The 16,360-nt window shown below is 37.9% G+C and overlaps 1 protein-coding gene across 1 annotated transcript in view; it reads right to left on the bottom strand.

Moving 5' to 3' along the window:
• SGCD (sarcoglycan delta) overlaps positions 1 to 16,360 on the bottom strand; it is a 185,628-nt gene that overhangs the window by 38,767 nt on the left and 130,501 nt on the right. Inside the window, exon 6 of the mRNA XM_088133885.1 lies at positions 14,092 to 14,164. Within this exon, the coding sequence (XP_087990011.1) occupies positions 14,092 to 14,164 (73 nt within the window). The remainder of the gene's footprint in view (positions 1 to 14,091; positions 14,165 to 16,360) is intronic.

Raw genomic sequence — 16,360 nt, 5'->3', positions numbered from 1 at the left:
TTTTGCAAGAGGAGATACAAATCGCAAACCAGTTTCATAATACACTTCCCTTTGAATTTGTAATCCTATAGCCAAAAAAGGTGAAAGATTTACGTGATTTGAAGAGAAACCAGACTATGTAGTCCTAAAGTTTTCTTTACTTGTTGTTAGCTGATAAACTTCTGAACTATGACATAGATAGATAGATAGACAGACAGATAATAGATATACAACAGATAGCTGATAGAACGTTTCACTGTAAATCTTACATGTTTAATAAGATAAAAAACATATATGTAATGAATGTAGGCTGTTATATATTTGAAGTGAACAAGAATAATAATTTATTTTACAGGTTTGTTACAATTATACCAATAGCTGCAGCAGCTTCAGAAGAAAACGTAATTATGGTAACAGTAGTGACTGGGAATTTAGATAGTTATTAAAAAGGCCACACAGTACTATGGTACAAAAACACCTTTATAGCATATTACTTCTCAGCCAACAATGAATGCTGCACTAGAAATATTTTACTGCACAAAGGAAAAGGAACAATGGCATAATGGTTGGTTTCCCTCTTTTTATGGCAGACAAATAAAAGTTGGTTTCTAAACACAGGGAAAACAGTAGTGAATTTTTAAAAAAATAATGCTGGTGAGCCTCAAACGTATTTGGAAGTTAAAGCTTCAGGCTCTTCTAATGTTGAATTCCAGAAGCATGTGAGGATAAATGATCTTTCTGAAATTCTTGGAAGCATTATCTCCTTGATTAAGAAAATCTCATATACTGAGATTGAAACTTATATTAATGGAGTGGCTAGCAATATCATTTATCAGCTCAGTAGTTCATAAGGTACAACCTTATCTAGAGAAAACAGATCTTGCAATTCACCTTGATTAAATCCAATGTAACATCCCTGATTACATTCATCCTAATTATATCTGAGCAGAATGGCTTAAATGGTGCTTTCCAACTTGAAGGTTCTATGTTTCTGTTATAATCTGCTCTATACCTTTGAAGATAGTTTGGAAACTTCAGGTGGTGTACAACCTAACTGCTTGTATAGACCAGTTAACAGGAAAAACATAGAATACCTGTTTAGTATCAACCGCATTCACTACTGATTGTATCTGGACATTCTTGTATGGATGGGACCTGCAGGGAGTTAACCCTATTCAACCTGATTGGTGGGCAGTTGGAATACAGGAGAAGGTGTTCCCATGGATAACCTGGTCCAGAGCCATATAGTGCCTTGAGGGGACAACCAGCACCTTGAATCACATCTGGAAGCCAGCAATCAATGCAGCTCCTGCAGAAATAGGAGCACCTGAGTGTATCAGGACATGCCTATCACTGCTTGGGCCACCACATTTTGTATCAGCTGTAGCTTCCAAAAGCTTTTGAAGGGCAGCCCCAGGTAGAGTGCATTACAGTAATATTTTACAATAATAATCAAATTGCTCCTTTATCCCTAAATAATTAGGGCATCATATTAACAGGCTGTGCTACTGCCAAACATTTTAAGAGCCAGAATCTATATTTCCAAAATCCAGAATCCATATATATATATATATATATATATATATATATATTTATTTACTTAGCCGACTACCACTATTTATCATAAAGGTAGCTAGGTAAACCTTTATTATGGTCTTTGACCAATATGTGTACATATACATATAGCTAAAATATATAAAATGGACATTAAAGATGGCAATTAAAAGGAGTTACAGAGGAAGAAAGGAAGGGGAGGGGAAAGAGTTTATCATAAAAGAAATGAAATCCTTTATGGCACAGAAGTTTAACTGCATTCTAATAGTCTCACTACAAAGCTTTGCACCCGCATCCTAAAGAGCTTAGGAGCTTGGACTGGAGAGTAGTCTATAATTGACAACAGTTCTTCATGAATAAGTGCCACAATTTCCTCTTAATCAGCAGCAATGCAGTTGGTATGCTGAGTTCACAATGAATAACTGAGAACCCTTCCCACTTATTTTCCCCACAGATGTCCTTGCAAAATTTTATCTGCAAAAAGTCATGTGCACTTGAGGGAAAGATGAGTCTTGTAATTAAGCATTAAATATGTTCACTAGTATGAGCCTGCCTGCCACGGTATATGAATTGGCTATTATTATTTTAATGGATTGCATTTACTAGCACTTTTTCCTGGTCAAAGTTTGTAGAGGACAGTGAAAATAGTTTGGAATGTCTTTCCCTGCCTCTCAAGCATTTACATACATTCATACGTTATGTGAAGAGAAATAACTGCAAATGAGGCTAGCTTTGAGGTTTAAAGATTAAATTATGACTCTCTCATCAGATCATACCACTTTTGGAAGTAGAGCAGTTGATGGAATGTTTGAACATGCTGGACTGCTTCTCTCAGCAAGAAAAAAACAAGGTTAGCTAAGCAGGATATACACAAAAATCTTGAGGATCAAACCCACAGACGATTGTAGTGTAACTGTGGCATAGAAGGAACTCTTCTTTTTGACATTATAGGAAACGACGTTTTGAAAAATGTAAATGGATACGGAGAGAGCTAGAGGGTATAGCTTCTCCCAACTGATTTATCTTGATTTGAATATCTTAGAAGCATAGTAGAGCGCTGTGCCCTGGGATGTGCATAAAAATGTTGTAGTTGTGGCACAGAGGCAATTGGCAGAACATTAATTTCATGAACGCTTATTAAGCCTTGGTTTGACTCTCTAATTTTACAAAGTAGCAGTATGGCTGCGTGCAAAGAGATTGCAAAGAGACTTTTCAACCAGTTACCATGATAAGGATGGAAGGCCTGTTATTGTTTACTTGCTTTGTGTTCTCTGATGGAAGAGCATCTAAGTATTCATCTACTTGCTTGCCTAAAAGAATATAAGGCACTTATTTCATATGCAACACAACAGATTCATAGTACTGTTGCCCAGAAAGGCAGAAAAAAAAAAATCCCAATACTAACAGTATTAATCACCAGGACAGCAAAGTTATACTAGAGCCTTTAATGCCTTATTGATGAGCCTATTAATAAATAAGTATCTCATAAAAGCCACAATCGAATGTCATAAGCAGCACAAAGTTCAGAGGTGGTTTGCAACATTTCTTGCAGGTGAGAGTCCTTCATTAAAGAGATTTGTTTTTAATAATCCTCTTTTAGCTCTATGGATTTAGAACTGTTGTAGCCATTTCCTCTCCAGTGACAGGCTTATCTGTGAATAAATCTCAGCTTTCCCAGTTGCCCTTCTACCTGAAATTAAGCATTTAAAGCTCTTTTATGATCAAATCATTTTTGTTCTCTTTGCCTTTGTCTTATGCTTTCCTCTCCTGCTAAGAAGCAGGATGCACTTCAGAAGCATTTATTTTCAACCTACAGCATGCATCCTTTTGCTATTCATAGCTGTTGCAAAAGGAGTTTCTAGTCTTTTCATGTGGGCATGAAAGGAAAAAAAAAAGCCCACTTATTAATGTCATCCTGAAATACACTATTGCCCCAATTTATGTAAGGCACTGAAAACCTTCAGGACTTAGGGAGAGGTTTTTTGTTTTTTTTTAACAGTTGTGAATATATGCCAAGTATATTCAGAGACAAAATACTTGAGCATAATTAACATGAGGGCTTGTTTCAAATGGAATCTCTTATCATACCCCATTACTAGCCACCGTGAATTCTGTTTCAAGGAAGCTACATTAATATATAGTAATATAGATTCCTGGAAGTGTGACTTCAGTAGCAGTGACTTTTTAATATCTCTCACAAGGGGGCAATGGAGTATAGATACAGAATTAAGGATTTACTCTGCCTCCCCACCTCTGTTCTTTGTCTATGAAATTGGATGAAGGCCTTCATTACATATCCATGGAAGATGCAGTTAGTTAGCCTATCCATATCCTATATTTCCACAAGTAATTCTTTATGTTATAGTTATAAAATCTGTTTCACTAATAATGGCTCAGATGAGGTTCCTGCTCTAAGGAATACTCATATGCACACTGTACGTATAAACAGCTTCCCTTATTTTATAATCATATTTATAGAGCGCCCATCTCATGCAATGTGACTCTGGGTGACATACAAAACAACTATAAAAACAATTTTAAAAACAATAAAAACCATAAAAACAATTTTAAAAACAAGTACAAAAAATTGATATTATTATAAAGGGCTAAGAGAGAGCATCAGATTACGAACAATGGAGCCAGCTAATCAAATTACCATTCCCTTGTGATCCCCAGGCCTCTCCTGTTGACGTAACCAGGTGTTAAAGGATTTCCGAAAGGTCGGGAGGTGCCATGGCAGAAAAGGCTCGTCTCCTGGGTCCTGTCAGATGTAACTCCTTCACAAATGGGACGTGCAACATACCTCTTCTGCCAGAACTGATGGGACAGGCAGATGTAATCAGGAAGAGGCAGTCCCTCAAATAACCTGACCCTATGCCATGAATAGCTTTAAAGGTCAAAAACAGCACCTTAAATTGGACCCAGAAGCAAACTGGTAACCAATGCAGCTCACAAAGCAGAGGTGTAATGTGTGCCGCTCTAGGGACACACATAACTGCCTGCACCACCACGTTCTGCACCAACTGAAGCTTCTGGATACTCTTCAAGGGCAGCCCCATGTAGAGGCCATTACAGCAGTCCATCTGGAAGGTGACCAGAGCATGAGTGACCCTTCAACATGGATTGGATTTGAGGATGCATTTAGCAATGGTTTGGGGTTCACACAAAGCAATTGCTCAGCCCAAATTATCTCTCACCTTCTCTGTTTTAAACTTGCAAATACTAAGTTTACTGCCCTGCCCCTGAGAACTTCCACCACTCTGTGGTGCTATGACAAGTTTGCTATCCCACAAAATCCCAGGTAGTGTAGCAAGCCAGCAAACCTGCATTTGAGAACCTTCCCTCAAGCTGGTCTGAGTGAAACAGTACTGAAAATCCAATTCTCCAATTCTCCCAAGAAAGAAAGAGAAAGAAAGAAAGAAGGAAAGAAAGAAAGAAGAAAGATTATCTGATTGGAACAAATTACATCATTTATAGCTAATCTGAAGGAGACACCATACTCACACAACCATGTATACACATGCACACACTAATTTTCAACAGGTGAGTTTTTTTGACTTCGTAGCACATTACTGCTGTGCTGTTGTTGACTTAGTGTAATGTTGGTGGGCATGAACAGCAGCAAAGGCAGAAAAATTTGAAGTATGGTAGGACTATCTATCCATCTATCTATCTATCTATCTATCTATCTATCTATCTATCTATCTATCTATCTATCAGCTTGCTCACACTCTTAAAAAACTGGATCATTATTTCTTCTTTGTATTCACTGTATTTAACATATGCAACATAACAAGAATTAAAACAAATGACTGTCACAAAATAGGCCATTACAGCAACTCTATGCCATCAGCCACTTCTTCCAGAATCACTGGTATGAATGGCTAAGTCAAGGGTGAGATCGGTATGAATGTAAGATCTAACCTCACTTTTAAAAAAAAAATATGGCACCCAATAAACTGAACTCCACCTTACACCATTTGTATTCAAAGCATAGTGTTGATTTATATCATAGCATGTTTATTCATATATCCCACCATGTACAATGGAACTTACTCCTTAGTAGGTTCAAGGGAGTACAAGGGAGTTTACTTTTTTGTAGGTCCATCATCCAATCCTTCAGAATAATCCCCACTGAACTCAGTGGAAGCCCCATTGAACTCTGAAGAAAAATATTCTGCCATTTGCTTTAATTTACTATTTTTCTGCTCCCTGGATAGAAGTGCTAATACTATACTATATATTATAATGGGAATAGTATTTTTCTGAAAAGCTTCTCTGGATACAACAGAGACACTGCCAATGCAAATTAACTGCTACTGATATTGTAACTACCTAAAAGGGTTTTTTTTTGCCCTGAACTGCATGTGTGTGTGGAGATGGTATCTCATACATGCATAAACAGACCCCATTTACTGAAAGGAAACAGGTGCTTTTGAAAGAGACAAGCTTGCTTGGAGAGAGGGCTCCTTAGTGAGTGTAGGAGACATGGACAGAAAGGCTGAAGGGTGGTGGCAGATTCTTCCTCTCTTCTATGCACAAATCTCTGTGAATGTGAGTGTGTAGGGATGTTTTGTGCATGAACATGCACTATGAGAAGTACAGTAGCCAATTTATGGGCTTTTTTTTGAAGAAAAGCATGTGTCATCCATCATAAACTCCTACATATATTTGAAATATATATGTTGAACAAACATACGCACTCTGTTACACATTATGAGGAAAACTACTTCTTATAATCTATGATTGTTCAAGTAAAACAACTGTTTAAAAATCATTTTATGCAGCAAACCAAAAGTCTGGAGGAATTCATTACTCATACAGTTCTCATCCTAAACCAGTGTTTCCTTGGAAGATCTTCAGTTGCTCTCTGAGATTAAATTCTACTCCGTTTTAAGCAGAAGATATCTGGTGCCATTGGTGAATGCCAACTTATAATTGTATACAAAAATATTGGGAACGACTTAGAAATATACTGTATTTACTGCAAATAATAATTTTACCATCATTGGATGGAAAGAGACATTATTTATAAGGTTTCCCTGCATGAAAAGTATGAATGTGGTATGTGTGTGTGTGTAAATATATTTTTTATATATTATATATATATATATAAAATGTCCGCACCTCCAAATTTACATAAGCAGGACAATTAAAACCTAAAAGCCATGACTGGGAACATTTAGAAAATATTTTTTTTTAAAAAAATCACAGAATAAAATATTTTCTGGAAGTAAAACATTTTATGGAAAAGGACCATTTTTTATGGAAAAGGACCAGTTAAACTTATGGAGCTGCTGTATAGAACAAAGTAACAGTAATAAGAAAAAGGAAATAAATAAAACGGTATTGTCACTAAGTAGCTTAGTCCCCAAGGGACTAAATAAAGACATTCAGTTTTTACCACTGATTTGATTCTTGGTGATCTTACTTTTTTTCCCCTCATCCTTTTTATTTTTTTGGAAGAATTCACTATTAAAAATGCATTTATTCTTTTCCCCAGTATCATTGTTCTATTCAGCCAGACGCATTAAGTTGGTTTCCATTTAAATTTAGAGCAACCCTCATTAAACGTAGAAGTTAGAACAGCTGCCTTTCTAAGTAAGTTTGCAAGTAGTTTCTAATTGAAATGCTTTAAGTGGTAAGCACGATAAGATAAATGTATTTTCTAAAATAAACCTTTTTTCTCTGGCTTCATTCTCAATAATTAAGACAACAGCAAAAATATTAAGGCAGTTCTGAGGGACCTGTCAGAGATTTTGTGAGTTATTTTGTGTTACATGAGAGGGTAAAACATTAAAAAGTAAAAAGTTATACAGTCAGGTCCAGAAATATTGGGACATCGACACAATTCTAACATCTTTGGCTCTATACACCACCACAATGGATTTGGAATGAAACAAACACAATGTGCTTTAACTGCAGACTGTAAGCTTTAATTTGAGAGTATGTACATCCAATCCAGGTGAACGGTGTAGGAATTACAACAGTTTGCATATGTGCCTCCCACTTGTTAAGGGACCAAAAGTAATGGGACAGAATAATAATCATAAATCAAACTTTCCCTTTTTAATACTTGGTTGCAAATCCGTTGCAGTCAATCACAGCCTGAAGCCTGGAACGCATAGACATCACCAGACGCTGGGTTTAATCCCTGGTGATGCTCTGCCAGGCCTCTACTTCAAGTGTCTTCAGTTCCTGCTTGTTCTTGGGGCATTTTCCCTTCAGTTTTGTCTTCAGCAAGTGAAATGCATGCTCAATGGGATTCAGGTCAGGTGATTGACTTGGCCATTGCATAACATTCCACTTCTGTCCCTTCAAAAACTCTTTGGTTGCTTTTGCAGTATGCTTTGGGTCATTGTCCATCTGTACTGTGAAGCGCCGTCCAATGAGTTCTGCAGCATTTGGCTGAATGTGAGCAGATAATGTTGCCCGAAACACTGCAGAATTCATCCTGCTGCTTTTGTCAGCAGTCACATCATCAATAAATACAAGAGAACCAGTTCCATTGGCAGCCATACATGCCCACGCCATGACACTACCACCACCATGCTTCACTGATGAGGTGGTATGCTTAGGATCATGAGCAGTTCCTTTCCTTCTCCATACTCTTCCCATCACTCTGGTACAAGTTGATCTTGGTCTCATCTGTCCATAGGATGTTGTTCCAGAACTGTGAAGGCTTTTTTAGATGTCGTTTGGCAAACTCTAATCTGGGCTTCCTGTTTTTGAGGCTCACCGATGGTTTACATCTTGTGGTGAACCCTCTGTATTCACTCTGGTGAAGTCTTCTTTTGATTGTTGACTTTGACACACATACACCTACCTCCTGGAGAGTGTTCTTGATCTGGCCAACTGTTGTGAAGGGTGTTTTCATCACCAGGGAAAGGATTCTTCGGTCATCCACCACAGTTGTTTTCTGTTGTCTCCCGGGTCTTTTGGTGTTGCTGAGCTCACCGGTGCGTTCCTTCTTTTTGAGAATGTTCCAAACAGTTGTTTTGGCCACGCCTAATGTTCTTGCTATCTCTCTGATGGGTTTGTTTTGTTTCTTCAGCCTAATGATGGCTTGCTTCACTGATAGTGACAGCTCTTTGGATCTCATCTTGAGAGTTGACAGCAACAGATTCCAAATGCAAATAGCACACTTGAAATGAACTCTGGGCCTTTTATCTGCACATTGTAATTGGGGTACTGAGGGAATATCACACACCTGGCCATGGAACAGCTGAGAAGCCAATTGTCCCATTACTTTTGGTCCCTTAACAAGTGGGAGGCACATATGCAAACTGTTGTAATTCCTACACCGTTCACCTGAGTTGGATGTACATACCCTCAAATTAAAGCTGACAGTCTGCAGTTAAGGCACATTGTGTTTGTTTCATTCCAAATCCATTGTGGTGGTGTATAGAGCCAAAGATGTTAGAATTGTGTCGATGTCCCAATATTTCTGGACCTGACTGTATAAGAAGATGAGCCAAGAAGATATTTTTTAAAAGATGGATTTCATTAATTCAGCTTTCTTGTCCATAAAAGTGGACAACTTTCAGATTTGCAAATTGTTGTTCAGCTCTGAATAACCAGATATGTCTATGTGCTTTAATATTTTAGAGACAGAAGAATCATAAAATATCATTGGTTTAAAAATGTGTTTCTTTTGTTGGAGACTCAAACAATAAATTTTTGCATGTTGGTCTTTTAGATGTGGATGATTTTACATGGATAAAATTGTACAAGCTGTTTACATGGTTATATTTTGTAGTACCCTTAATAGAAGAATTTTCCAAAGTGCATTGGGCTTCTATATAATAAAGTATTTCCTACTCACATTTCAGATATTCCTCCATTTACTTGGCTTTCAATACCTGCCTTCTTTTTCTTTTAGTTTATGTACATATGTAAATGAGGGGTATTTAAATGTATAAATGGTATTTCTTATTTTACAAGCAACTAATTTTAATCATTAGTCTTTTTTTGTCCTGGTTCTACCCTTTATTGAATTATGGATTCTAGCTAGTGTGTACATGCACACATACATATATGCTCATGCACATACAAGTGTGTTACATGCATCTATTTATTATTTAAAAAGGAATCTCCAGAATGTTTCAGCTGCAGCTGACAAACCTGGTTTGACAAGATGGGGAAGCTGAGTATTGCACAGAATATTATTTTTTTCTTTTGCCCCAAAATTCCAGCTTATCTTTCTTTTGCAGATATGTGAAGAACTAGTAATCTTGTTTTCTCCTATGAGTCACAGAAACTCAATGGATTACTTTGAGTTTCTCCCAATCACATTCTCTCTCAGCCCAACTTACTCACAGGGATGTTGCTGTGGGGAAAATGAGAAGAGGGAATATTTTGTAAACCACTTTGAATTTCTGGAGGAAAGGCAGGACATCTAACAAACAACAACACGTTTTCTTTCTTTCCTCCGTATGTGTCAGTGACAGCATTCTTCACACGCCAACTGAATTTTTAGTGATCTCTTAATTGATTTGATTTGTATCTTTCCATTAATTCAGGAGCCCAAGGCTGCATACATGGTGCTCCCTGGTCCCATGTTCCCTCATAATGTGAAGTACTGTAGGTCAGGCTGAGAGACACTGACTAGCCCAAAATAGTTGTGGCTACAGAAGCCTTACTACAATTAACTACTGTACGCATGGATGAAAATCATACATTGAGGGGGAGAAATTGCAACAGGAATGAAGGCAGAGGAGGAAAATGTTTAAGCAAAGCACAGCAAGTGGGTTGGTCCTTGATCTAGCAGTGTTTCTCAACCTTAGCAACTTTAAGATGTGTGGACTTCAATTCCCAGAATTCCCCAGCCAGCCATGGGAATTCTGGGAGTTGAAGTCCACACATCTTAAAGTTGCTAAGGTTGAGAAACACTGCTCTAGCATTTGATGCCTGCACTGGCTTTGGCTTCTCTTTGTACTGCAGAATGGACTATATTTTTTGTCCTCTGAATGACATTGCTGCTCCATCACTTCTCTTACCTATGCATCTATTGAAAGGAATGCTATCTTTTGCATAGTAAGCCCCTCTGGGAAAACTGCAGCCTTGAAAGGCAACTAAGAAATGCATTAAACAAGCAAACTTAAATTAAGTCTATGCCCAAACCCAGTAATAACACTGAGTAAACAACTTATCTACAAAGTGAAGGAAGAATGAATGCTGAGCTGGCTTGTTTTCCTTTTCCTTTTGATGCAGATTGTAACTTAGGAGGCTGGGACTGTCTTGTTTGTCATCGATCTCGTGTAAACTGCCATAGAAATATTTTTGGCTGATATAGTAAAAACACAGAATTTCTATAATCCCATTGATCAGTACTGAAGTGGCAATGTCCTCCACAGTACTAGAACATTGTTATACAAAAGCATCAACTGGGTGAATGACACAGATAGGAAAGGTATTGAATAAGAGACCCATTGCAAGTGTTCACAAAGCTTACAAGTGATTACAGTTTTAAACCTTCTTGCCCTCATCTAGGCTGTCCCATCTTTTTTAAAACTATTTGCTTAATTCTCAATCGGAAAGCAAAAACTGCAGTCTTCCAATCCTGCTCGCATGCCTTTAGGGCTCCGAAGAGCCTCCAGCATTTTCAGAAGGGAAAGTGAAGAGTTGGAACTCTGCTCTTTTCCTTCTACCACTGAAAGTTTGTTCACTTTCACTTTCTCTTTTTTTTTTTTTTCTTTAAAGAAGACAGAAAAAGAAACTTGCTGTGCTGAAAGCTTGGAGATGGGGGAGAAGCAGAAGACTGTGTAGTGCAATGGAAATTAAGTTTTGTGTGAAAAAGAAAAGTAGCAACTGAGATAAGTGGGTATATGCTGGGTAAGTGAGTGGCGTATGTGGACCTCATGTGCTGGAATGTAACAGAGGAAGTATGTCTGAAGGAAATTCCAAGAAGGCAAGAAAAAACTGGAGTTCAAAGAGAAGAGATTTATGCTTTGAAGTTCATATTCCAGCGTTATTATTCAGGTTTGTCAATGAGTCTTTTAACCACTTTACAGACTGAATTATTTTGTTGGGCTTAGCAGGGCAGCCATGTTGGATCTAACCTAACATCCAGTTTTGACAGTATGCAAAAAATGAGTTGGATTAATTTTTTTCCTGAGGTTTTGCATAAAGAACAATTCTGTCTAGTACATGTCAATTTCTAGGTAACAGATTAGTATATAAATTAGCAACATCTGTCATAGTAACAAATGAACTAAAAAAAAAAAGATTTGCATGTTTTAAATAATCTGTTGAGCTCATATATACCAAATAATCTGACCAAATCTAGAAAGGGCTGCTTATGGGAACAGGATTCTAAGCATGCCATCATACTGGGTACAATCATTGTGTAAAAGGCGGTTCTGTGAATAACCTTCCTTCCCCAGGTTTCTTCTGTAATTCAGCACAAACCTCAGAGGGTGCTGAACTGAATCTATACATACCTCTACTAACAGATGGTAAGCACAAACATCTCCATATTATTCTTCTCCTCATATTCCCTAGCAGCTGGTATTGAGAGGCATACTGCCTTTGATATTGGAGATAATATATAGCCATTATGATTAGTAGGCAATGATGGCACCAGCTTCATTGGAATGAATAACTTACATGCTTCATTGCACACATGCTGCATTATAGTATATACTGACAAATACACTGTTGATGTGCTGGTGCTAGAAATCTTTGTGATCTCTTTATTCCACTTCCTTTCTTGATTAGGAGAAATTAGCCACAATCCTTTTATTCTTCCTCTCAATAGTCAAGCAATGAACATATGCTGCACAATAATTTTGCTGGAGTAAGAAATTCATAAACTAAGCTAGGCCAATGGTTAATCATGTCAAACAAGCTAAAAAGCAGCATAAGACATGCTACTTTTCCTTTATGTTAAATGACAACCATGACATTCACTGGTCTAAGAACTCTAAAGGTTTATTACAAACAATACTCCACATTCATTCTAATTCTCCCAGCTCCTTCAGCACCACTGATGATAGCTAAGAGGCCATTCTGCCCTAGCAAGAACAGTACAGTGTCTGGATTTCAGAAAAAGCGATCTCACACTTGTAAAGAACAATGATCCAGGGATAATAGAATTTCTGTGGAGAGTGATGGCAAGGTAATCACCTGGAACTTATTCTTCTGCATGATACGCAAGACATCAGTAAAGGCAACAAAGATGGAGAAGATGTAAGAAACAGAAAATATTGATATATGTGCATTTCAGGACTCAAACAATGTGAATCAAAGAATTACAAGAGCTTCAGGCATTGATCCAGTGAAGATACAAGAGTACAATGCAAAGAGAGAATTAGTGTTCAGTGAGACATGGTGACCCACACATGAATTATTTGAATACAAGCACATACTGCCACTGGTTTCAGCAGTTGATATAAAGTCTGAAAATGGCAAGCTTTTAGGTTATTCACAATTTCCTGCAAAGAAGTTATAATGTACAGTATGGTTCACCTCCAGGTATGCCAGGTAGGATTTCTGGGAATTGGCCCAATATATCTGGGGGGCATCAGGTTGGGGAAGACTAATGGAGAGGGTTTCCACATGACCAGATTATATTGTGAATCCCTTTGTGTTATGAAACCTTTCCATATAAGGAGTGATCTAGTAACGAGTACTCAACACATTATGGTCAGTCCAGCTACCACATTCATATACTGTAATTGTGAGCCTACATGAACAATGTTTGCTTTTTGTGACCTTTTATTCAAATATTTCATACAAGGACATTCCTCCTTTTTAAAAAAATTGTGTTTGGGGAGGAAACAAATGATTGGCATGAATTAATTCTGGATCAGGCGTCACTCTGGCCACATTTACTATAGTCAGAACTCAGTTGCTTGCAGCTACTGGGAATAAATTTCGCTCCCATGTTTGAAAGCACTGCTTGCTAAACAAAGTGCTGGGTAGATAATTGTCAGGGCCTCCAGCAGGTATACTTATCATGGCCAAGAGCCACTTCACTATGTACCTTGAAAAATGGGAAAACCCAAAAAGAAAAAAAATCATGCTCTCATATAACTGCTGCACTGAAAGCTTGGGGGCAGGAAAGTCAGATAAAAATAACTGCAATGGTTTGTGGATTGTGGCCTGTCCATTCTTCCAGTACACAGGGACTGCTCTACCAGTAACCTATAAATCAGGGCAGTGGCAGCTGTCACAGATGAATACAGGTACCAAGTTATTTTATCTGTATAGAAAGTAATTTGACCACTGCACCACTCTTCTGCCTGCTGATATTCTGTGATTAAAGATACTTGAAGGCCATACTCAATCATTACTGTCCAAAGAGACCTTTTTAGGAAACCTCCCCCCCCAACCCTTAAGATCTAGCAGTCACAAAAATAAGAGTTTGAATTCCACGAGTCAATGGGCTTTTAAAAATTCAGATTTACTTGAAGTATAACTGTTTTGCTGGTATTCAGTGGCATCTATGCAACTGCATATTCCTTAATTTCTTCAGAGTTGAAATATCACCAGCCAGAATGCACAATTCAAGCAAGGTAACTTTGAATTACATTAGAACTAAATGTCAGAGTTTACCTTAGTTCCTTGAAGGGGTCTGCCCTGACATTAGGAGTTTCTATGGATTTAGGGAACACTGTGCCTTCTGCTCCTGAAACCACAAAACAGAACACAAGGTGTAGTTGTTATAAACTGTTAGCAGAGAAATGGTATGCAAATCACATATCACATATTTTACAGTTGTCATAGCTCCCTTCCAGAGCATACATACTACAATCCTATAAATAGCCAGAACCAGGACAATGAATATTGAAGATTTGATTGAACAAGACAGGAAAAACAATTTTTCAGTTTTTTTAAAATATTGAAATTATTGATAAAGCACATAGCAGAAGTAGTTTCATTTCCAGCTAAGCTGTGCAAATATGATTTATAGTTTCTAATAGCTCTGTGTTTCATCTGAACAGGTTCTCTCTTCCTTGCTGCTAAGGGGGTGTTTTAAGATTAAGAGGAGACATGATAGCTGCCTTCCAATACATGAAGGGATGTCAAAGGGAAGAGGGAGGAGATGTATTCTCCCCAGCACCTGAGGATAAGACAGAAAGCAGTGGGTGGAAGTTTTACAGTGAGAGACCCAAACTTGAACTAAGGAGGAGGAATTTCCTGACTGTGAGAAGCATTAAGCAGCGGAACAGCCTGCTCCCTGAAGTGGTGGGTGCTCTATCAGTGGAGGTTTTCAAGAAAAGTCTGGACAGCCCTTTGTCCAGAATGTTTTGAGGAAGGGTGTGGGACTAGATCTCCAAGGTCTATGATGCTATGGGTCTAAGAGTACAAGTTTTTTTTTCCCCTGAACTCCAACTTTGAGCTCTAAATTCCAAGCATGTACTGTATAAATGTGTAGACTGCGATCTAAGTTTAACATATGTGTGCACAATTTAAATTCCACTTCTACCTATTCTTTCTAATTCTATAGTTAAGGAAGGGCTTACAGGTATTAGTGGCAAGGCTTCCTTCTTCTTTGGTTCAGTCAGATGAATTGGCAGCTGGCCTTGATCTATCTGGTGATCCTTGGACAAGTAAAATCCTATTTCTTCCCTCTTCTTCAAGCCCACTGAGGGTCTTCTGCAAGGAGCAGAGATAAGCTTCCATGGCAGTCTTCTTCCCCCAGATCACCTCTCAAATGCTTTGTGGACGGCAAGCCATTCATAAACTAATGAGCTTTCAGTGGTGCAAACTTTTTTCTGCACTGAAAGCAAGCATCCATCTTTAGCAGCTGGTACAGTTGTCTAAATCTGCATTGGTGATTTAGCCACCAATATCACCTCCATCTCCAGGAGACATCACTTCCAAGCTGCTTCTTCCCAGAGTCCTCCTGGGTGTTTTTTTTTAGATTTCCCTTTTGCCACCCCTCCTCTTTCCTTCAGAACTATTTCTTATGGGTGCCTACATGGAGACAAGGATATGCGAAGAGCCAACAAGAAGCTATGGCCAAGAGCAGACACATCACGTGCGTGCATGTATTAAGGAATAGAAAATGAATAGAAAATGAAAACTTCTTTTGATTTTTTAAAAATAGGTATATAAAACTATTCCTTTAATATATAATTCAGATTCCACTGAAACTAGTGTCAGGGGAAAAACCCCATCTAACCCGAGAGACAGACACATCTGAACACAGACTACTTCAAAGTTCTAAAGTATTTATTAAATGTTAGTTCAGTAAGCAAGTATAGTTCAATACACAGACCTTAGTTCAAACAACAAAACATAACATACTTACTTAAGATCCCATTGCATTGAGGTCCAGCATGGACAAGCAGTCAACCTGGACAGCTTGTGGCCATGTGGCCCCGAGCCCCTCCCAACAATCCTTTTTATTCTTCAAAACCACAAACCACAATCATGACTCCCAGGATGAGCTACCATCCTTGGTGGTAATTTTACCACACTTCCCTGTCCCATCCTCATGTCACACTCCTTTTATCAGCATTTTACTTTGTCCATCTATTTTCTGACTTCCTGTCCATGACTGAAAACTTTAGTCCACATAGTAATTTTATTTATTTACTTTATTTATTGCTCTTTTTCCCCTCACACTAGTAAGTAGTTTTGACCGTACTAAAGGACTATCTAACAACTAGCAAATAAATGACTAATGGCAGAGAACAGAAATAAAATAATGTCTAAAATACTAAGCAACTATTTTTAATGAAACTGTAGGATTTCATGCAACTTCCACATATGGGGTTATTGTAATAGGAAAATTGACTTCTAATGTATTTTTGTAGAGAAACAACTCTGAAAGCATTTATTTATTTAACCTTGAGTCTGAATTTATTATTTTCTG

This window comes from Python bivittatus, unplaced genomic scaffold (assembly GCF_059951505.1).
Source record: "Python bivittatus isolate LINGU-HERP-01145 unplaced genomic scaffold, Pbiv_v1 ctg000080_np1212, whole genome shotgun sequence".
Classification (NCBI taxonomy): Eukaryota; Metazoa; Chordata; class Lepidosauria; order Squamata; family Pythonidae; genus Python; species Python bivittatus.
This window is presented reverse-complemented; position numbering and strand designations above follow the sequence as displayed.